Source organism: Oncorhynchus kisutch, unplaced genomic scaffold (assembly GCF_002021735.2).
Source record: "Oncorhynchus kisutch isolate 150728-3 unplaced genomic scaffold, Okis_V2 Okis09a-Okis19a_hom, whole genome shotgun sequence".
Classification (NCBI taxonomy): Eukaryota; Metazoa; Chordata; class Actinopteri; order Salmoniformes; family Salmonidae; genus Oncorhynchus; species Oncorhynchus kisutch.
This window is the reverse complement of record NW_022261985.1, coordinates 1,780,802-1,804,539: the sequence shown is the minus strand read 5'-3', so window position 1 is coordinate 1,804,539 and position 23,738 is coordinate 1,780,802. Positions and strand designations below refer to the sequence as shown.

Genomic DNA, 23,738 nt, shown 5'->3' with positions numbered 1-23,738 from the left:
AACTTGGCTATATACACGGGGTACCAGTACAGAGTCAATGATAACTTGGCTATATACACGGGGTACCAGTACAGAGTCAATGATAACTTGGCTATATACACGGGGTACCAGTACAGAGTCAATGATAACTTGGCTATATACACTGGGTACCAGTACAGAGTCAATGATAACTTGGCTATATACACGGGGTACCAGTACAGAGTCAATGATAAGTTGACTATATACACTGGGTACCAGTACAGAGTCAATGATAAGTTGACTATATACACGGGGTACCAGTACAGAGTCAATGATAAGTTGACTATATACACTAGGTACCAGTACAGAGTCAATGATAAGTTGACTATATACACTGGGTACCAGTACAGAGTCAATGATAAGTTGACTATATACACTGGGTACCAGTACAGAGTCAATGATAAGTTGACTATATACACGGGGTACCAGTACAGAGTCAATGATAAGTTGACTATATACACTGGGTACCAGTACAGAGTCAATGATAACTTGGCTATATACACTAGGTACCAGTACAGAGGCAATGATAACTTGGCTATATACACGGGGTACCAGTACAGAGTCAATGATAAGTTGACTATATACACGGGGTACCAGTACAGAGTCAATGATAACTTGACTATATACACTAGGTACCAGTACAGAGTCCATGATAAGTTGACTATATACACTAGGTACCAGTACAGAGTCAATGATAAGTTGACTATATACACGGGGTACCAGTACAGAGTCAATGATAAGTTGACTATATACACTAGGTACCAGTACAGAGTCAATGATAAGTTGACTATATACACGGGGTACCAGTACAGAGTCAATGATAACTTGGCTATATACACGGGGTACCAGTACAGAGTCAATGATAACTTGGCTATATACACGGGGTACCAGTACAGAGTCAATGATAACTTGGCTATATACACAGGGGACCAGTACAGAGTCAATGATAACTTGGCTATATACACGGGGGACCAGTACAGAGTCAATGATAACTTGGCTATATACACGGGGTACCAGTACAGAGTCAATGATAACTTGGTTATATACACGGGGTACCAGTACAGAGTCAATGATAACCTGGCTATATACACGGGGTACCAGTACAGAGTCAATGATAACTTGGCTATATACACGGGGTACCAGTACAGAGTCAATGATAACTTGGTTATATACACGGGGTACCAGTACAGAGTCAATGATAACTTGGCTATATACACGGGGTACCAGTACAGAGTCAATGATAACTTGGCTATATACACGGGGTACCAGTACAGAGTCAATGATAACTTGGCTATATACACGGGGTACCAGTACAGAGTCAATGATAACTTGGCTATATACACTGGGTACCAGTACAGAGTCAATGATAACTTGGCTATATACACGGGGTACCAGTACAGAGTCAATGATAACTTGGCTATATACACGGGGTACCAGTACAGAGTCAATGATAAGTTGACTATATACACTGGGTACCAGTACAGAGTCAATGATAAGTTGACTATATACACTAGGTACCAGTACAGAGTCAATGATAACTTGGGTATATATTTATTTTAAGAATGTGAAATGTGTCCCTAAACTCAAATTATATTCATTAATAACTTTAGTGAAGTGGGCAACATAGCCAAAACATTTGTGATTTACAGCACCCTACTAGCGTGGAGGGACTGTAGGAAATACCTGCCAAATATTTTCTCTATGTTGCCTATAGTAGGCAACTCAGACTTGCCAAATGCCCTGAGTGATGCCAATATTAATCTTTGGCATGCGCTAGGAATCAGGACCTTTTCAGACCTATTTCATCAGAAAACCACTACACTGAAATCCTTTCAAGAGCTCTGCAGTGAATTCAATGTGCCAAGATCCCATTTTTTTTTAATATCTTCAAATTAGACACGTCATTTCCTCATTTACTTCCAAGAGGAGGTTTAGAGCTCAGCTGAATGAAGTTGAAACCCTTCTTGTCACAGCACAATCCATTAAAGGCTAAATCTCCTACATCTATAGACTACTTTCTGAGAAAGGAGGCTCCTCCTTTACTCCTTTGAAAATAATCTAGGAAAAGGACCTTGGTCTGGCTATCAGTGATGAGTTATGGGTGGAGGTTTGCAACAGGGTATACTGCTCCTCTACTACTCTACTATGTAAAAATGAAAGAATCTAATTACACATTTTTGTACAAATTTTATTACACTCCAATGAGACTCCATAGAATGAAAACAGACATGTCTCCTAACTGTAAAAGATGTACCTCTGAAAGTGGAACATATATGCATGTATTTTGGAGCTATAGAGAGATTGCCAGATTCTGGCACTCTATACATACTGCTGCACAGAAAATACTAGATTTTCCAGTTTGATATGACCCCGTGTAACTATCTAATGCCCAGAACTTTGTTCTTGATCCTGACGGAGAAAATGTGCTTATGACTATTACATACTTTGCTCAGAAATGTATTCTTCTATTGTGGGCCTCTAATACTTCTCCTACATTTAAAATGTGGATTGACCAGATTGTTGACTTTCTCCCTCTTGAAAAGCTCACTTATGACCTCCACAAGAGACAGCTCAAGTTTGATAGACTCTGGTCTCCACTACTCAACTGTATTTCAAATTGGACAGAGTGAATGGGGTGATTAGGGAAATGAGCAGATACATATTGTGTAAGGTCCTGTAAAAACTAAAAACGAATTATTTGCTCGTCATCTCAGCTAAGGCTGGAAATAACTAATACGAATATATATATTTTTATTCTATTTTTATTTTTATTATTATTATTATTTTCTGTTTGTTGGTTGATTGAAAAACAAGAACTTAATAAAACTTTAAATTGAAAGAAAAGAAAATGTGAAATGTCAGAATAATAGTAGAGAGAATGATTTATTTCAGCTCATCACATTCCCACATCCCCAAGTTTACATACGCTCAATTAGTATTTGGTAGCATTGCCTTTAAATTGTTTAACTTGGGTCAAACGTTTCGGGTAGCCTTCCACAAGCTTCCCACAATAAGTTGGGTGAATTTTGGCCCATTCCTCCTGACAGAGCTGGTGTAACTGTCAGGTTTGTAGGCCTCCTTGCTCAGACACTTTTTCAATTCTGCCCACAAATGTTCTATAAGATTGAGGTCAGGGCTTTGTGATGGCCACTCCAATACCTTGACTTTGTTGTCCTTAAGCCATTTTGCCACAACTTTGGAAGTATGCTTGGGGGTCATTGTCCATTTGGAAGACCCATTTGCGACCAAGCTTTAACTTCCTGACAATATATCCACAGAATTTTCCAGCCTCATGATGCCATCTATTTTGTGAAGTGCACCAGTCCCTCCTGCAGCAAAGCACCCCCACAACAAGATGCTGCCACCCCCGTGCTTCACGGTTGGGATGGTGTTCTTCGGCTTGCAAGGCTCCTCCTTTTTCTTCCAAACATAACAATGGTCATTATGGCCAGAGGACATTTTTTCAAAAAGTACGATATTTGTCCCCATATGCAGTTGCAAACCGTAGTCTGGCTTTTTTATGCCGGTTTTGGAGCAGTGGCTTCTTCCTTGCTGAGCAGCCTTTCAGGTTATGTCGATATAGGACCCATTTTACCGTGGATATAGATACTTTTGTGCCTGTTTCCTCCAGCATCTTCACAAGGTCCTTTACTGTTGTTCTGGGATTGATTTGCACTTTTAGCACCAAAGTACGTTCATCTCTAGGAGACAGAACGTGTCTCCTTCCTGAGCGGTATGAATGCTGCATGGTCCCATGGTGTTTATACTTGCGTACTATTGTTTGTACAGATGAACGTGGTACCTTCAGGCATTTGGAAATTGCTCCCAAGGATGAACCAGACTTGTGGAGGTCCACAATTTTTTTTCTGAGGTCTGATTTCTTTTGATTTTCCCATGATGTCAATTAAAGAGGCACTGAGTTTGAAGGTAGGCCTTAAAATAAATCCACAGGAACACCTCCAATTGACTCAAATGATGTCAATTAGCCTATCAGAAGCTTTTAAAGCCATGACTTCATTTTCTGGAATTTTCCAAGCTGTTTAAAGGCACAGTCAACTTAGTGTATGTAAACTTCTGACCCACTGGAATTGTGATACAGTGAATTACAAGTGAAATAATCTGTCTGTAAACAATTGTTGGAAAAATTACTTGTGTCCTGCACAAAGTAGATGTCCTAACCGACTTGCCAAAACTGTAGTTTGTTAACAAGAAATTTGTGGAGTGGTTGAAAACCTAGTTTTAATGTCTCCAACCTAAGTGTATGTAAACTTCCGAATTCAACTGCATGTACACACAGGTAGGGATACAGTGACTAGGCAACAGGATAGATAATAAACAGTAACAGCAGCGTATGTGATGAGTCAATAGAGTTAGTGGCAAAAGGGTCCGTGCTGATTTTAAATCTTTTTATGGCTTTGGGGGTGGATGCTGTTCAGCGTCCTGTTGGTTCCAGACTTGGTATCTCTTGTTGTGCGGTAACAGAGAGAACAGTCTATGACTTGGGTGGCTGGAGTCTTTGACCATTTTTAGGACCTTCCTCTGACACCGCCTGGTATAGAGGTCCAGAATGGCATGGAGCTCGGCCCCAGTGATGTACTGGGCCATACGCACTACCCTCTGTAGCTCTTTGCGGTCGGATGTCAAGCAGTTGCCATACCAGGCGGTGATGCAGCCAGTCAAGATGCTCTCAAGGGTGCAGCTGTCAAACCTTTTGAGGATCTGAGGGCCCATGCTAAATCTTGGTACACTTAAAACCAGAACAATTTATAAATAGTTCACCACGCTTGTTTGCTTTGAATTTCTTCTGTGTAATGTCTTCATGAACACACTCGGGAATTGTAAAGTGTTATTCACCTGTCCCCATGGGATAACCTTTTGAAGAACCCTTTTTGGTTCCATGTAGAACCCTTTTCACAGACAGTTCTACCTGGAACCCAAAAGGGTTCTTTAAATGGTTATCCTATGGGGACAGCCAAAATACCCTTTTGGTTTCCATGTAGAACCCTTTTCACAGACAGTTCTACCTGGAACCCAACTCTTTAAATGGTTATCCTATGGGGACAGCCAAAATACCCTTTTGGTTTCCATGTAGAACCCTTTTCACAGACAGTTCTACCTGGAACCCAAAAGGGTTCTTTAAATGGTTATCCTATGGGGACAGCCAAAATACCCTTTTGGTTTCCATGTAGAACCCTTTTCACAGACAGTTCTACCTGGAACCCAACTCTTTAAATGGTTATCCTATGGGGACAGCCAAAATACCCTTTTGGTTTCCATGTAGAACCCTTTTCACAGACAGTTCTACCTGGAACCCAACTCTTTAAAGGGTTATCCTATGGGGACAGCCAAAATACCCTTTTGGAACCCTTTTTTCTAAGAGTGCAGTTATACAATATTATAATTATTTAGGGAACATCATGCAACAGACTTGTGCATTGTGATTGAATTTGTGCTTTAGGGTTATATCGTCTCAAGACAATTAATCTTTACTTTTGTAAAAGTCAAGTAACTGAATTTTCTTTCGTGCAACGCAACCCTGTTCTTTTGTTTTGTTCTTTGTGGAAAGACGAAAGGAAATGATGGTGTGTGTTCCATGATTAATTGTCTGAGTCAGGGGATCAGCATTCAGACTCATCTCTAACCATGATACTGCAGTATTTCCGGTTTCTGAACACTTGGACCAAAATAAAGTCTTGTTTTTGCAGGCTGATATCTAAGATGAGGATTGCAGGGTCGTTCCACGAGTACCTTTTGCATCACTTTGATACTATTGGTTTAAATTGTGCACCAATATTGAATTTTAAAAGCTGGTTATGTTATATGATCTTATCCTTAATCTGGGGAGAAAGCTGAGAGAACAGAAGTGGTGTTGTTGGTGAGTTTGGTTCAACCTAGGTGTGGTCAAGATGTGCTTCTCTCCTATTTCTATTGGCTTTCATCCCCAGACAAACACATCTGGTCTATTTGCAGTTTCCATTAGCACGTGTTGTTGGGGTGAGTCGGTTCTGTTATTATCATCAAGGTCATATGAATGTGTTGGATATGTTTACGTTATTGAACTGGATCTTAATTAGGGTTGGATCAAAGCACTATTGCTACACAGCCTCTGGACCTCCAAGACCGTTCCGCCTCATTGTTCCACTGTCTCCTGTAACCAGGGACTGATTTAGACCTGGGACACAAGGTTTGTGCAATTAGTTATTAGGTAGAACAGAAAACCAGCAGGCTCCAGACCTCAGGGTCAGAGTGGAGTTACCCCTGATCTACAGTGTATAGCTCTGAATGATCTGTTTTCCTTCACAAACTGTTGAAGTCCCTGTATAACATATAACCTCTTGTTGAAGAGAATGAAAGGCTGCTTACACTGGACTACCTGTTCAATGAGTCTTTACCTACATTGATGCAGACCTAACTGGCATCAATGCCCGATTTCTGCCAAAGTCATCAGATGCTTTTTTTAAGAGTTCAAATTTTGTTTTGGCTGTGCAGCCCCCTGTTCCTTCCTGCCACTGCAGTCAGCGCTCCAGAGCTTTGCACATAGCAGCATTTCTATATTAGTCTCTTCTCCTCCAAGCATTGTCCTCAGTGTCTATCCTACACCTTTATCTCTCTCAATAACCTCCACCCACATAGGATAGACACACACACACACACAGCTGGTGCTCACACACCCCTGTCTTAATAGAAAGAGCAATCTCCATGTCCATCTCTCTCTTTCTCTCTCTCACACACACACACACACACACACACACACACACACACACACACACACACACACACACACACACTGCCTGTGAGCAGTGTTTGCTCAGTTGATTGGAGGACTGTGTCACTCGGCCTCCCTGTGTTTGTCTAAGCCAATGGGGTCTCAGCTTATCTTCGGCCACTTAGTTTGGCTTTAATGGGGACAAGGCAGAATACTGGGGACATGGAGACGAGACAGGGTACTGGGGACATGGAGACGAGGCAGGATACTGGGGACATGGAGACGAGGCAGGGTACTGGGAACATGGAGACGAGACAGGGTACTGGGGACATGGAGACGAGGCAGGATACTGGGGACATGGAGACGAGGCAGGGTACTGGGGACATGGAGACGAGTCAGGGTACCAAGGACATGGAGACGAGTCAGGATACTGAGTTAATGGGAACGAGGCAGGGTACTGGGAACATGGAGACGAGGCAGGGTACTGGGAACATGGAGACGAGGCAGGGTACTGAGTTAATGGGAACGAGGCAGGGTACTGGGAACATCTCATGTGATGTGATTCCCAAATAAGTCAACATGTGACTTTGTCAGAATGTGCATAATGTAGATACAGAGCTTTGAGTATTTCTATGATTTAGAGTATTTAATTCCTGTTTCTAGTTTTTTAAGAATCAAATCAGAGAGTTTAAAACTTTTATAGTCTTGAATCTGTAGGAAATATCTCCACTAAGGACCTCTGTCAACAGGGGATATTGGCCTGCGTTGCTCAGCTGCAGTTTCAACTACTTCCTTCCTCACTCTGTCAGTGTGTGTTTGGGTCTTTGAGTGGGCTTGTCGTCCTGCCTGCTACGTGCTCTCATCCGTACGACCTTCACAAGGGCTGAGGGAGTAACTGGGGTGCTGGCCCTGACTGCAACCAATCGATCGCTAGCCCTCACCACCCCTCTTCCACTCAGCAGTCTCTCTCCCAACACACACCACACTCCCCACCGCCTCATTGCCCAAATAGACTCACATATGAGTGACAGGGCCAATTTCTCTCTCCTTCCACTCCCCTCTAATTCATAGCCATTGATTTACACCTGGTGGTCTGAATGCTCTTTATACACACACACACACACACACACACACACACATACACACACAGCTCCTTTGCATGGATCACAATGCAGACACAAACTTGGTGTCTCAGCACATGGATTGAAGGACTGAAGGGACTTTCTGAAGGACTGTAGAAGGTTGAATTAAGTGTGAGTGTCTGGTTCTCTTTGGGTCTCCTTCGTCCTAGTTCTCCCTGGTTCTCTTTAGTTCTCTTTCTTCTTAGTTCTTCCTGGTTCTCTTTAGTTCTCCTTCGTCCTAGTTCTCCCTGGTTCTCTTTAATTCTCTTTCGTCTTAGTTCTTCCTGGTTCTCTTTAGTTCTCCTTCGTCCTAGTTCTCCCTGGTTCTCTTTCGTCTTAGTTCTTCCTGGTTCTCTTTAGTTCTCCTTCGTCCTAGTTCTCCCTGGTTCTCTTTAGTTCTCCTTCGTCTTAGTTCTCCCTGGTTCTCTTTAGTTCTCCTTCGTCCTAGTTCTCCCTGGTTCTCTTTAGTTCTCCTTCGTCTTAGTTCTCCCTGGTTCTCTTTAGTTCTCCTTCGTCTTATTTCTCCCTGGTTCTCTTTAGTTCTCCTTCGTCCTAGTTCTCCCTGGTTCTCTTTAGTTCTCCTTCGTCCTAGTTCTCCCTGGTTCTCTTTAGTTCTCCTTTGTCCTAGTTCTCCCTGGTTCTCTTTAGTTCTCCTTTGTCCTAGTTCTCCCTGGTTCTCTTTAGTTCTCCTTTGTCCTAGTTCTCCCTGGTTCTCTTTAGTTCTCCTTTGTCCTAGTTCTCCCTGGTTCTCTTTAGTTCTCCTTCGTCCTAGTTCATCCATATATTTATATGTATATATTCTTATTCCATTCCTTTACTTAGATGTGTTTGTATTAGGTCGTTTTTTTGATTTTGTTAGATTACATGTTAGATATTACTACGCTGTCGGAACTAGAAGCACATGCATTTCACTCCGCTCACAATAACATCTGCTAACCATGTGTATGTGACCAATACCATTTGATTTGATTTGGTTCTCCTCCTGGTTCTTGTAATTGGGATCTGGCATATGTGGAATGGTCCTGGGTTCTCAAGATGAGGTGTGGAATGGTCCTGGGTTCTCGGGAAGAGGTGTGGAATGGTCCTGGGTTCTCAAGATGAGGTGTGGAATGGTCCTGGGTTCTCAGGAAGAGGTGTGGAATGGTCCTGGGTTCTCGGGAAGAGGTGTGGAATGGTCCTGGGTTCTCGGGAAGAGGTGTGGAATGGTCCTGGGTTCTCGAGATGAGGTGTGGAATGGTCCTGGGTTCTCAAGATGAGGTGTGGAATGGTCCTGGGTTCTCAAGATGAGGTGTGGAATGGTCCTGGGTTCTCAAGATGAGGTGTGGAATGGTCCTGGGTTCTCGAGATGAGGTGTGGAATGGTCCTGGGTTCTCGAGATGAGGTGTGGAATGGTCCTGGGTTCTCGAGATGAGGTGTGGAATGGTCCTGGGTACTCGAAGAGAGGTGTGGAATGGTCCTGGGTTCTCGAGATGAGGTGTGGAATGGTCCTGGGTACTCGAAGAGAGGTGTGGAATGGTCCTGGGTTCTCGAGATGAGGTGTGGAATGGTCCTGGGTTCTCAAGATGAGGTGTGGAATGGTCCTGGGTACTCGAAGAGAGGTGTGGAATGGTCCTGGGTTCTCGAGATGAGGTGTGGAATGGTCCTGGGTACTCGAAGAGAGGTGTGGGATGGTCCTGGGTACTCGAAGAGAGGTGTGGAATGGTCCTGGGTACTCGAAGAGAGGTGTGGAATGGTCCTGGGTACTCGAAGAGAGGTGTGGAATGGTCCTGGGTACTCGAAGAGAGGTGTGGAATGGTCCTGGGTACTCGAAGAGAGGTGTGGAATGGTCCTGGGTACTCGAAGAGAGGTGTGGAATGGTCCTGGGTACTCGAAGAGAGGTGTGGAATGGTCCTGGGTTCTCGAGATGAGGTGTGGAATGGTCCTGGGTACTCGAAGAGAGGTGTGGAATGGTCCTGGGTACTCGAGATGAGGTGTGGAATGGTCCTGGGTACTCGAGATGAGGTGTGGAATGGTCCTGGGTACTCGAAGAGAGGTGTGGAATGGTCCTGGGTACTCGAAGAGAGGTGTGGAATGGTCCTGGGTACTCGAAGAGAGGTGTGGAATGGTCCTGGGTACTCGAAGAGAGGTGTGGAATGGTCCTGGGTTCTCGAGATGAGGTGTGGAATGGTCCTGGGTACTCGAAGAGAGGTGTGGAATGGTCCTGGGTACTCGAGATGAGGTGTGGAATGGTCCTGGGTACTCGAAGAGAGGTGTGGAATGGTCCTGGGTACTCGAAGAGAGGTGTGGAATGGTCCTGGGTACTCGAAGAGAGGTGTGGAATGGTCCTGGGTACTCGAAGAGAGGTGTGGAATGGTCCTGGGTACTCGAAGAGAGGTGTGGAATGGTCCTGGGTACTCGAAGAGAGGTGTGGAATGGTCCTGGGTACTCGAAGAGAGGTGTGGAATGGTCCTGGGTACTCGAAGAGAGGTGTGGAATGGTCCTGGGTACTCGAAGAGAGGTGTGGAATGGTCCTGGGTACTCGAAGAGAGGTGTGGAATGGTCCTGGGTACTCGAAGAGAGGTGTGGAATGGTCCTGGGTACTCGAAGAGAGGTGTGGAATGGTCCTGGGTACTCGAAGAGAGGTGTGGAATGGTCCTGGGTACTCGAAGAGAGGTGTGGAATGGTCCTGGGTACTCGAAGAGAGGTGTGGAATGGTCCTGGGTACTCGAAGAGAGGTGTGGAATGGTCCTGGGTACTCGAAGAGAGGTGTGGAATGGTCCTGGGTACTCGAAGAGAGGTGTGGAATGGTCCTGGGTTCTCGAAGAGAGGTGTGGAATGGTCCTGGGTACTCGAAGAGAGGTGTGGAATGGTCCTGGGTACTCGAAGAGAGGTGTGGAATGGTCCTGGGTACTCGAAGAGAGGTGTGGAATGGTCCTGGGTACTCGAAGAGAGGTGTGGAATGGTCCTGGGTACTCGAAGAGAGGTGTGGAATGGTCCTGGGTACTCGAAGAGAGGTGTGGAATGGTCCTGGGTACTCGAAGAGAGGTGTGGAATGGTCCTGGGTACTCGAAGAGAGGTGTGGAATGGTCCTGGGTACTCGAAGAGAGGTGTGGAATGGTCCTGGGTACTCGAAGAGAGGTGTGGAATGGTCCTGGGTTCTCAGGAAGAGAGGTGTGGAATGGTCCTGGGTTCTCAGGAAGAGAGGTGTGGAATGGTCCTGGGTTCTCAGGAAGAGAGGTGTGGAATGGTCCTGGGTTCTCAGGAAGAGAGGTGTGGAATGGTCCTGGGTACTCAGGAAGAGAGGTGTGGAATGGTCCTGGGTACTCAGGAAGAGAGGTGTGGAATGGTCCTGGGTACTCAGGAAGAGAGGTGTGGAATGGTCCTGGGTACTCAGGAAGAGAGGTGTGGAATGGTCCTGGGTACTCAGGAAGAGAGGTGTGGAATGGTCCTGGGTACTCGAAGAGAGGTGTGGGAAACACTGCTGTGGTATTTTTTTATATTTAGCTATAATGTAACGTGTGTGTGTGTGTGTGTGTGTGTGTGTGTGTGTGTGTGTGTGTGTGTGTGTGTGTGTGTGTGTGTGTTCAGATGGATCTCCAGGCTCGGACTCCCAGGTGACCAATGAGAGCGTCCGCAGCAGGGACCAGATCCTCCAGACTCTGACTGACCTGTCCAGGGCCTTCCAGGACATCGCTGACCGCTGTCTGCTGGTCCTCCACCTGGAGGTCAGGTACGTACGGACATGGGACTCTCCAGGTTAAACACCCAGCCTGGGTCATGTTCATAAGACCTTTTCCTATTGGTCATGTTCATAATTACCTTTTCCTATTGGTCATGTTCACAATGACCTTTTCCTATTGGTCATGTTCACAATGACCTTTTCCTATTGGTCATGTTCACAATGACCTTTTCCTATTGGTCATGTTCACAATGACCTTTTCCTATTGGTCATGTTCACAATGACCTTTTCCTATTGGTCATGTTCACAATGACCTTTTCCTACTGGTCATGGTCACAATGACCTTTTCCTATTGGTCATGTTCACAATGACCTTTTCCTATTGGTCATGTTCACAATGACCTTTTCCTATTGGTCATGTACAGATCATACTACCGCCCGCTTCCCTCCGTTTTCTTTTATTTAGTCCCTAGCGAACACAACCGTGATTTCTAGAATCTTCCTCTCAATGGTTTCACAGTGTTCTTCAGTCCTGGTCCTGAGTGGGGGCAGACTGAGTTAGCAGGCTTGAATAGTTCCACCTATGAGAGCGGTTACATTCGTTCAGCCCTATCCTTCAACTTTATAGCGCACCAAGTGGCAGGACTATCGTTTTTAATTTTACAACCCCTTTAGGTGTGTATATATGTATATGATTATTATTAGATAACATTGAATTTAGGCTTTAGTACCATGCCCCACATTGATAACACATTCATAAAACAGTCACAAAATAGGAATAAGGTTTTGAAGTGTCTGTCCTATATCTAGGAGATATAAGGAAGCTTTTATGGGGTAGGCACAACATCTGTTTCCTTCAGACTAGTTCGTGTGTAGCCCAAAATGTTCAGACACTACAAACAGAAGTTGGCAAATGGACGGTCCCGACTTCAGATGAGACCCCTGACACTTGTGGAGACCATCATCTAAATGGTCTGACTAACACCACTCTAGCTCTGCCACCTTTCACTGCAGATGAGGAAGTGTGACAATGGTGGTGGATTGGGACTCATCCAATAGAATAAAACAGATATCTCTAGCTTAAACTGATGGATTGTGATGGGATAAAAAATCTAACTGAGATGACTTAGATTGGTGCACCAGTATGTCAGTCAACTGTAGGGGGTTAAACAAGTGCAAGACAATCTAATAATACATTCAGACTAATGTCTCCCTGCAGATCCAGTGAGTTCACCCATTAACGTCTAAAACAAGTGATCCTCCAACCAGACCCAGAAAACAACCAACTCTCTCTCCATCAACAGCCCCCATCTCCTCCTTCCTCTCCAACCAGACCCAGAAAACAACCAACTCTCTCTCCATCAACAGCCCCTAACAGCCCCATCTCCTCCTTCCTCTCCAACCAGACCCAGAAAACAACCAACTCTCTCTCCATCAACAGCCCCCATCTCCTCCTTCCTCTCCAACCAGACCCAGAAAACAACCAACTCTCTCTCCATCAACAGCCCCTAACAGCCCCATCTCCTCCTTCCTCTCCAACCAGACCCAGAAAACAACCAACTCTCTCTCCATCAACAGCCCCCATCTCCTCCTTCCTCTCCAACCAGACCCAGAAAACAACCAACTCTCTCTCCATCAACAGCCCCTATCTCCTCCTTCCTCTCCAACCAGACCCAGAAAACAACCAACTCTCTCTCTATCAATAGCCCCTAACAGCCCCATCACCTCCTTCTCTTTATCCCTCCATCACCTCCTTCCTCTCTTTATCCCTCCATCTCCTCCTTCCTCTCTTTATCCCTCCATCACCTCCTTCCTCTCTTTATCCCTCCATCACCTCCTTCCTCTCTTTATCCCTCCATCTCCTCCTTCCTCTCTTTATCCCTCCATCACCTCCTTCCTCTCTTTATCTCTCCATCACCTCCTTCCTCTCTTTATCCCTCCATCACCTCCTTCCTCTCTTTATCCCTCCATCACCTCCTTCCTCTCTTTATCCCTCCATCTCCTCCTTCCTCTCTTTATCCCTCCATCACCTCCTTCCTCTCTTTATCCCTCCATCACCTCCTTCCTCTCTTTATCCCTCCATCACCTCCTTCCTCTCTTTATCCCTCCATCACCTCCTTCCTCTCTTTATCCCTCCATCACCTCCTTCCTCTCTTTATCCCTCCATCACCTCCTTCCTCTCTTTATCCCTCCATCTCCTCCTTCCTCTCTTTATCCCTCCATCTCCTCCTTCCTCTCTTTATCCCTCCATCTCCTCCTTCCTCTCTTTATCCCTCCATCTCCTCCTTCCTCTCTTTATCCCTCCTCTCCTCCTTCCTCTCTTTATCCCTCCTCTCCTCCTTCCTCTCTTTATCCCTCCTCTCCTCCTTCCTCTCTTTATCCCTCCTCTCCTCCTTCCTCTCTTTATCCCTCCTCTCCTCCTTCCTCTCTTTATCCCTCCTCTCCTCCTTCCTCTCTTTATCCCTCCTCTCCTCCTTCCTCTCTTTATCCCTCCTCTCCTCCTTCCTCTCTTTATCCCTCCTCTCCTCCTTCCTCTCTTTATCCCTCCATCTCCTCCATCTGGAGGTTCTGATGAAGATCTGATGAAGATGGTTTTTGGGGGGTTCTGATGAAGATGGTTTTTGGGGGTTCTGATGAAGATGGTTTTTGGGGGTTCTGATGAAGGTGTGAGCAGCCAGAGATCATGTATCAGTCAGGTGTTTAGGGAAACTAAGCACCCCCATGGTGGCTCTTGGATTAGAACGTCACGCTTGGACAAATGTGTTGAAAGACAGAGTCGGAGGGGAGACATTTGATTAAGTTACAGTAGACTGATATCTACATATCACAATCTGTCCTGATAGTTACATGGTGGATGAATTCAGTCAAAAATCCCAGGAGAGCTGAGCGATACATTTCCACCACCGCTTTTTTCATTCTCCTTTATATACTAGTTAATGGGACATCAATTGTCCCATTTAACAATCACCCATATTAGCAAAGTTATTTCATTTCAAACTTCTCATTGGTCTAGAATAGGCTACTTATCATAATTAATGATATCAGCAAAATGCCTGCGATAAGTAACACTAAGCTGATTCCATCACCATCATGACTTCATCTACCTGTAGGGTTTGGTTGGACTAAACACACATCAACAATATTGTCTCTCTCCTCTTTTCATCCGTCTCTCCTCTCTCCTCATCTGTCTCTCCTCTCCTCATCTGTCTCTCCTCTCTCCTCATCTGTCTCTCCTCTCCCTCATCTGTCTCTCCTCTCTCCTCATCTGTCTCTCCTCATCTGTCTCCTCTCTCATCTGTCTCTCCTCTCTCCTCCCCTCATGTCTCTCCTCTCTCCTCCCCTCATCTATCTATCTATCCTCTCTCCTCCCCTCATCTATCTCTCCTCTCTCCTCCCCTCATCTATCTCTCCTCTCTCCTCCCCTCATCTATCTCTCCTCTCTCCTCCCCTCATCTATCTCTCCTCTCTCCTCCCCTCATCTATCTCTCCTCTCTCCTCCCCTCATCTATCTCTCCTCTCTCCTCCCCTCATCTATCTCTCCTCTCTCCTCCCCTCATCTATCTCTCCTCTCTCCTCCTCATCTGTCCATCCTCTCTCCTCCCCTGATCTGTCTCCTCTCGCTTGCCCTCATCTATCTCTCCTCATCTGTCTCTCTTCTCCTCTCAGAGTGCATTGTTTCCACTACCTGATTCCCCTGGCCAAGCAGGGGAACTATGCCATAGTGGCCAACGTGGAGAGCATGGACTACGACCCCTTGGTGGTCAAACTCAACAAGGACATCAGCGCCATCGAGGAGGTGATGGGCGCCGCGCTGCAGCAGCACAAGTTCCAGTACATCTTTGAAGGTAAGTCTGTGGGTCGTCCATGATAATGTCGTGTTGAGAATGTAATTATATTGATTCTATTGGCTTAATGTACTTGTTTCACCTGACTGTGCTCAGGTCAATGTGTACCTGTATTGTCCCTGTGTCTTTTTGGGGTACAAATGTCCACTGCGGTGATCAATAAAAGTGTTGACTACTGGGATGTATTCTGCAGTATGTGACTGGTATGTGTTTTCTCTCTCTTCACCTTCTCTTGCGCTTTCTCTTCTCTCCTCTCGTCTCTTCTCTCTTTTCTTCTCTCATCTTTCTCTTCTCTCTCTTCTCTTGTCTCTCCTCTCTCTCTTATCTTCTCTCATCTCTCTCTTCTCTCCTCGTCTCTCAACTCTCTCTTCTCTCCTCTCGTCTCTCGTCTCTCTCCTCTCTTCTCTCCTCTCGTCTCTTCTCTCTTTTCTTCTCTCATCTTTCTCTTCTCTTCTCTTCTCTCTTGTCTCTCCTCTCTCTCATCTTCTCTCATCTCTCTTCTCTCCTCGTCTCTCAACTCTCTCTTCTCTCCTCTCGTCTCTCTCTCTCTCTCGCTCTCTTGCTCTCTCTCTCTCGCTCTCTCGCTCTCTCTTTCTCTCTCTCTCTCTTCTCTCTTTTGTGCTCTCTGTCTCCCTCTCTCTCCCCTTCTTGCACTCTCTCTCCCTCGCCATCTTCTATTCTCTCCTCTCTCCTCTGTCTGTCTGTCTGCCTCTCTCTGTCTGCCTCTCTGTCTGTAGGTCTTGGCCACCTGATCTCCTGTATTCTGATCAATGGAGCCCAGTACTTTAAGAGGATCAGTGAGTCTGGCATCAAGAAGATGTGTAGGAACATCTTTGTCCTGCAGCAGAACCTCACCAACATCACCATGTCTAGAGAGGCCGACCTGGACTTCGCTAGGTGAGACATACACACAGGAAGGGGACAAGAAAGACAGGGTCAGAGATGGATAAACAGGACGGAAGGATAGAGAGGGGAGACAAAGGGCTAGAAATAGCAAAGAGGATGAGAGAAGAGGAGGGCAAATCAATGTAGAGAGAGAGAGATAATCTAAGTTATTCAGTGGGAGGCTGTGTCTCAGAAGGACACAGGACAGCTTTATTTGGACGGATCAATGTGTAATCGTTGTCTTCCTGCCCTCTGTCCCTCTCTCTCGCTGTACCTCTCTTCTGCAGTCCTTCTTTCTCGCTCCCTTTCTCCCCCTCTGTTCTGCATGTTCAACCAGCATACAGAACTGCACCAATCTACACCCCATGAGTGAGTGAGAGCACCAGATGGGAGGGGGTACAGTGCATTCAGAAACTATTCAGACCCCAGACCTTATTCTCAAATCGATAAAAACATTGTTTCATCCTCATCAATCTACTCACAATACTGTATCCCATAATGACAAACCAAAAACAGTTTTTTTGCCAGTTTATAAAAAATAGAAAATCTCATTTACAGAGGTATTCAGACCCTTTACTCAGTACTTTGTTGAAGCATCTATTCTTGGGTATGACGCTACAAGCTTGGCACACCTGTATTTGGGGAGTTTCTCCCATTCTTCTCTGCAGATCCTCTCAAGCTCTGTCAAGTTTTCATCAAGGATCTCTTGTAATTTGCTTCATTCATCTTTCCCTCGATCCTGACTAGTCTCCCAGTCCCTGCCGCTGAAAAACATCCCCACAGCATGACGCTAACACCACCATGCTTCACTGTAGGGATGGTGCCATGTTTCCACCAGACGTGACACTTGGCTTTCAGGCCAAAGATTTCAATCTTGGTTTCATCAGACCAGAGAATCTTGTTTCTCATGGTCTGAGAGTCTTTAGGTTCCTTTTGGTGAGCTCCAAGCGGGCTGTCATGTGCCTTTTACTGAGCAGTAGCTTCCATCTAGCCACTCTAACATAAAGGTCTGATTGGTGGAGTGCTGCAGAGATGGTTGTCCTTCTGGAAGGTTCTCACATCTCCACAGAGGAACTCTGGAGCTCTGTTAGAGTGACCATCGGGTTCTTGGTCACCTCCCTGACCAGGCCCTTCTCCCCCTATTGATCGGTTTGGCTGGACGACCAGCTCTTGGAAGAGTTGTGATGGTTTCAAACTTCTTCCATTGAAGAATGATGGAGGCCACTGTGTTCTTGGGGACCTTCAATAATGCAGTAATGTATTGGTACCCTTCCCCAGATTTGTGCCTCGACACAATCCTGTCTCGGTGCTCTATGGACAATTCCTTTGACCTCATGGCTTGGTTTTTGCTCTGACATGTACTGTCAACTGTGGGACCTTATATAGACAGGGGTGTGCTTTTGCAAATCATGTCCAATCAATTGTATTTACCACAGGTGGCTCAATTCTGATTCTCATAACAAAGGGTCTGAATACTTATGTAAATACGTTTTCTTTTATTTATTTGACAACATGTCTTAAAACCTGTTTTAGCTTTGTCATTATGGGGTATTGTGATGTCATTATGGGGTATTGTGATGTCATTATGGGGTATTGTGATGTCATTATGGGGTATTGTGATGTCATTATGGGGTATTGTGTGTAGATTGATGAGGGGAAAAAGTAATATAATCCATTTTAGAACAAGGCTGTAACGTAATAAAATGTGGAAAAAGTCGAGGGGTCTGAATACTTTCTGAATGCATTTTAGGTCAATAAATCCCTCACCAAATGTCCACCAGTGTCCTCCAACACCACTGACATATGACTGGTGTTTTGACATATTAACAGGAATATAGTGTATGATGAACACCCTTTGCACACCTTTCTGATGTGGTGGAAAGCGTTTATGTACCAGTACAGTAAAGTAGCGTTGTCAGCTTATATATTGAACACTGTTAGCCCAGCTTTTTAATTACCAGTTCACCCCTGCGAGGCATTATAAGGGACCTTGACATGTCCTTTCAGAGACTTCAATATATCAATATATTTTGACCAAACATAAAACAATACAAGGTCATTTTATGGACTCGTTGGACTGTAAACCAAAAGGCTTAAGACACCTAATCAAAGTCTAGACTACCTGAATCCCCCCAAAACCCAATCTGATGACGTTAGATTTTCACTAGCTTTGCCAATCTCCATGCGATGTCCTTCTATACAATGTATGTCAGTTGGATGCCGTCTTGTCTGTGAATGTGTGTACAACAGGGTTTCCCAAACACGGTCCAGGGGCCCCACCCCGGTGTAGGCTTTGGTTTTTGCCTCAGAGCTACAAAGCTGAATCAATTAACCAACTCATCATCAAGCGTTGATTATTTGAGTCAGCTGTGTAGTGCTAGGGCAAAAACTAAAACCTGCACCCATGGGAGGCCCCAAGACATTTTGGAAATGTCGAAGACCCCGGTGATAACTGTGCTGACTTGACGGTGTTTGTCTCGTTAGGGTCTTGCCTAGCTCCATAGTGGTGCTGTTGTCTGATGGCAGGATAGTAGTATAGAGGGGCCCGGCGGAGCCTTGGTTCGTCTGTTATTTCTACTCCCTTTCACCTCCACATTATGTGGGATGGTCTCTCTCTTTCTCTGTTTCTTTCTCATTCATTCTCTATATTTTTCTCTCATTAATTTATTCTCTCTCGCTCTCTCTGCCTCTCTCTTCGACTCCCTCTCTCTTGCCGTCACTCTCTCTCTCGCCATCTCTCTCTCGCTCTCTCTCTCTCTCTCATTACATTTCTCTCGCTCTCGCTCTCTCTCTCTCGCTCTCGCTCTCGCTCGCTCTCTCTCTCTCTCTCTCCCTCTCTCTCTCTCTCTCCCTCTCTCTCTCCCTCTCTCTCTCTCTCTCCCTCTCATGTATTCTCTCTCTCTGACAGTGTGGGTGCTGTAGGGGTTGATACATCTCTCTGACAGTGTGGGTGCTGTAGGGGTTGATACATCTCTCTGATGACAGTGTGGGTGCTGTAGGGGTTGATACATCTCTCTGATGACAGTGTGGGTGCTGTAGGGGTTGATACATCTCTCTGATGACAGTATGGGTGCTGTAGGGGTTGATACATCTCTCTGATGACAGTGTGGCTCCTGTAGGGGTTGATACATCTCTCTGATGACAGTGTGGCTCCTGTAGGGGTTGATACATCTCTCTGATGACAGTGTGGGTGCTGTAGGGGGTTGATACGTCTCTCTCTCTGATGACAGTGTGGGAGGACAACCTCTTTCAAAAGGCCAGAAAGAAGGGACAGGAAGAGGAAGAGTAAGAGAACACAAGACATGTTCACCCTTCCTTCAGCCCAGTCTCAGAAGAACGACTGAATAAAGGGAAGAAAAGGCCAGGAGAATAAGAGAAGGAAAGAATAGTCAGTCATTGATTGAAGAACGATAGAAGAGAAGGAATAGAGGAGAAAGCCGTGGTGTTCTGAGTGGCTCCTGTGGTTGACCCTGGAAAGGACACAGTAATAACCATCGATCCCAATTGCAACTGAGAAGCCCAATGACCAGCAGCACTGTAGCTAGCTCTACCCAATGAAACACACATACACACACACACACACACACATATATATATACAGTGCCTTGCGAAAGTATTCGGCCCCCTTGAACTTTGCGACCTTTTGCCACATTTCAGGCTTCAAACATAAAGATATAAAACTGGATTTTTTTGTGAAGAATCAACAACAAGTGGGACACAATCATGAAGTGGACCGAGATTTATTGGATATTTCAAACTTTTTTAACAAATCAAAAACTGAAAAATTGGGCGTGCAAAATTATTCAGCCCCTTTACTTTCAGTGCAGCAAACTCTCTCCAGAAGTTCAGTGAGGATCTCTGAATGATCCAATGTTGACCTAAATGACTAATGATGATAAATACAATCCACCTGTGTGTAATCAAGTCTCCGTATAAATGCACCTGCACTGTGATAGTCTCAGAGGTCCGTTAAAAGCGCAGAGAGCATCATGAAGAACAAGGAACACACCAGGCAGGTCCGAGATACTGTTGTGAAGAAGTTTAAAGCCGGATTTGGATACAAAAAGATTTCCCAAGCTTTAAACATCCCAAGGAGCACTGTGCAAGCGATAATATTGAAATGGAAGGAGCATGCAGATCTCCTCTAGAGCAGTGATGTTTTGGGGCTGTTGCTGGGCAACACGGACTTTCAACTCCCTCCAAAGATTTTCCATGGGGTTGAGATCTGGAGACTGGCTAGGCCACTCCAGGACCTTGAAATGCTTCTTACGAAGCCACTCCTTCGTTGCCCGGGCGGTGTGTTTGGGATCATTGTCATGCTGAAAGACCCAGCCACGTTTCATCTTCAATGCCCTTGCTGATGAAAGGAGTTTTTCACTCAAAATCTCACGATACATGGCCCCATTCATTCTTTCCTTTACACGGATCAGTCGTCCTGGTCCCTTTGCAGAAAAACAGCCCCAAAGCATGATGTTTCCACCCCCATGCTTCACAGTAGGTATGGTGTTCTTTGGATGCAACTCAGCATTCTTTGTCCTCCAAACACGACGAGTTGAGTTTTTACCAAAAAGTTATATTTTGGTTTCATCTGACCATATGACATTCTCCCAATCTTCTTCTGGATCATCCAAATGCTCTCTAGCAAACTTCAGATGGGCCTGGACATGTACTGGCTTAAGCAGAGGGACAAGTCTGGCACTGCAGGATTTGAGTCCCTGGCGGCGTAGTGTGTTACTGATGGTAGGCTTTGTTACTTTGGTCCCAGTTCTCTGCAGGTCCTTCACTAGGTCCCCCCGTGTGGTTCTGGGATTTTTGCTCACCGTTCTTGTGATCATTTTGACCCTACGGGGTGAGATCTTGCGTGGAGCCCCAGATCGAGGGAGATTATCAGTGGTCTTGTATGTCTTCCATTTCCTAATAATTGCTCCCAGAGTTGATTTCTTCAAACCAAGCTGCTTACCTATTGCAGATTCAGTCTTCCCAGCCTGGTGCAGGTCTACAATTTTGTTTCTGGTGTCCTTTGACAGCTCTTTGGTCTTGGCCATAGTGGAGTTTGGAGTGTGACTGTTTGAGGTTGTGGACAGGTGTCTTTTATACTGATAACAAGTTCAAACAGGTGCCATTAATACAGGTAATGAGTGGAGGACAGAGGAGCCTCTTAAAGAAGAAGTTACAGGTCTGTGAGAGCCAGAAATCTTGCTTGTTTGTAGGTGACCAAATACTTATTTTCCACCATAATTTGCAAACTAATTAATCAAAGATCCTACAATGTGATTTTCTGGATTTTTTTTCTCATTTTGTCTATCATAGTTGAAGTGTACCTATGATGAAAATTACAGGCCTCTCGCATATTTTTAAGTGGGAGAACTTGCACAATTGATGGCTGACTAAATATGTTTTTTTGCCACACTGTACATACACACACACATACACATACACACACATATATATGTATACACACACATATATATACACACACACACATATATACACACACACACACGTATATACACGCACACATGTATATACACACACACACGTGTATACACACACACACACATATCTATACACACACGCACACACACACACATATATATACACACACACACATATATATATATATATACACACACACACACACACACACATACATATATATATATATATACACACACACATATATATATATATATACACACACACACATATATATATATATATATATACACACACACACACACACACACACACACACACACATATATATACATATATATATATATACACACACACACACATATATATATATACATACGCACACAGATATAGATACATACACACACACACACACACACAGAGTTCTGTGTGAAGTGGAAGGGTATGGAAACAGTGGCACCCAGTGGTCAAAGCTACAGTTGCTACTGCATATCTGTAATCAAGGCACAGGCCCTGAAATACTGCTGAAATGTCACATTTCAATGTGTGGTGTGTTGAACTTTGTGTGACTGTTTGTTGAAATGTAATCTGTAGATATCAGGTTGAATTAATTCATTTTCATTTTTGTTGTAACCGTTTCTGTAGTCTTTCAGTGCCTGTCTGTGTGTGTGGTGTGAGGCGTGTCTGTGTGTGTGATGTGAGGCGTGTCTGTGGTGTGAGGCGTATCTGTGTGTGAGATGTGAGGTGTGTCTGTGTGTGTGGTGTGAGGCGTGTCTGTGTGTGTGATGTGAGGCGTGTCTGTGTGTGATGTGAGGCGTGTCTGTGTGTGATGTGAGGCGTGTCTGTGTGTGTGATGTGAGGCGTGTCTGTGTGTGTGATGTGAGGCGTGTCTGTGGTGTGAGGCGTGTCTGTGTGGTGTGAGGCGTGTCTGTGTGTGGTGTGAGGCGTGTCTGTGTGTGGTGTGAGGCGTGTGTGTGGTGAGGCGTGTGTGTGTGTGTGTGTGGTGTGAGGCGTGTCTGTGTGTGTGGTGTGAGGCGTTCCTGTGTGTGTGGTGTGAGGCGTGTCTGTGTGTGTGATGTGAGGCGTGTCTGTGTGTGTGATGTGAGGCGTGTCTGTGTGTGTGATGTGAGGCGTGTCTGTGTGTGTGATGTGAGGCGTTTCTGTGTGTGTGATGTGAGGCGTGTCACACACAAACGCAGTGAGTGGCAGACACACACACACACAGGGAGTGGCAGACACACACAGAGGTCTGTGTGTGGTGTGAGGCGTGTGTGTGGTGAGGCGTGTGTGTGTGTGTGTGGTGTGAGGCGTGTCTGTGTGTGTGGTGTGAGGCGTTTCTGTGTGTGTGGTGTGAGGCGTTTCTGTGTGTGTGGTGTGAGGCGTGTCTGTGTGTGTGATGTGAGGCGTGTCTGTGTGTGTGATGTGAGGCGTGTCTGTGTGTGTGATGTGAGGCGTTTCTGTGTGTGTGATGTGAGGCGTGTCACACACAAACGCAGTGAGTGGCAGACACACACACACACAGGGAGTGGCAGACACACACAGAGGTCTGTGTGTGGTGTGAGGTGTGTGTGTGGTGAGGCGTGTGTGTGTGGTGTGAGGCGTGTCTGTGTGTGTGGTGTGAGGCGTTTCTGTGTGTGTGGTGTGAGGCGTTTCTGTGTGTGTGGTGTGAGGCGTGTCTGTGTGTGTGATGTGAGGCGTTTCTGTGTGTGTGATGTGAGGCGTGTCACACACAAACGCAGTGAGTGGCAGACACACACACACACAGGGAGTGGCAGACACACACAGAGGTCTGTGTGTGGTGTGAGGCGTGTGTGTGGTGAGGCGTGTGTGTGTGTGTGTGGTGTGAGGCGTGTGTGTGGTGTGAGGCGTTTCTGTGTGTGTGGTGTGAGGCGTTTCTGTGTGTGTGGTGTGAGGCGTGTCTGTGTGTGTGGTGTGAGGCGTGTCTGTGTGTGTGATGTGAGGCGTGTCTGTGTGTGTGATGTGAGGCGTTTCTGTGTGTGTGATGTGAGGCGTGTCACACACACACGCAGTGAGTGGCAGACACACACACACACAGGGAGTGGCAGACAC

General features: G+C 45.6%; 1 protein-coding gene across 1 annotated transcript in view; it reads left to right on the top strand.

Annotated features, from left to right (window-relative positions):
- Nucleotides 1-23,738, top strand: part of LOC116360559 (exocyst complex component 4-like) — a 158,426-nt gene that overhangs the window by 118,450 nt on the left and 16,238 nt on the right. The window contains exons 8-10 of the mRNA XM_031815356.1: nucleotides 11,413-11,554; nucleotides 15,169-15,347; nucleotides 16,085-16,244. Of these exons, the coding sequence (XP_031671216.1) occupies nucleotides 11,413-11,554; nucleotides 15,169-15,347; nucleotides 16,085-16,244 (481 nt within the window). The remainder of the gene's footprint in view (nucleotides 1-11,412; nucleotides 11,555-15,168; nucleotides 15,348-16,084; nucleotides 16,245-23,738) is intronic.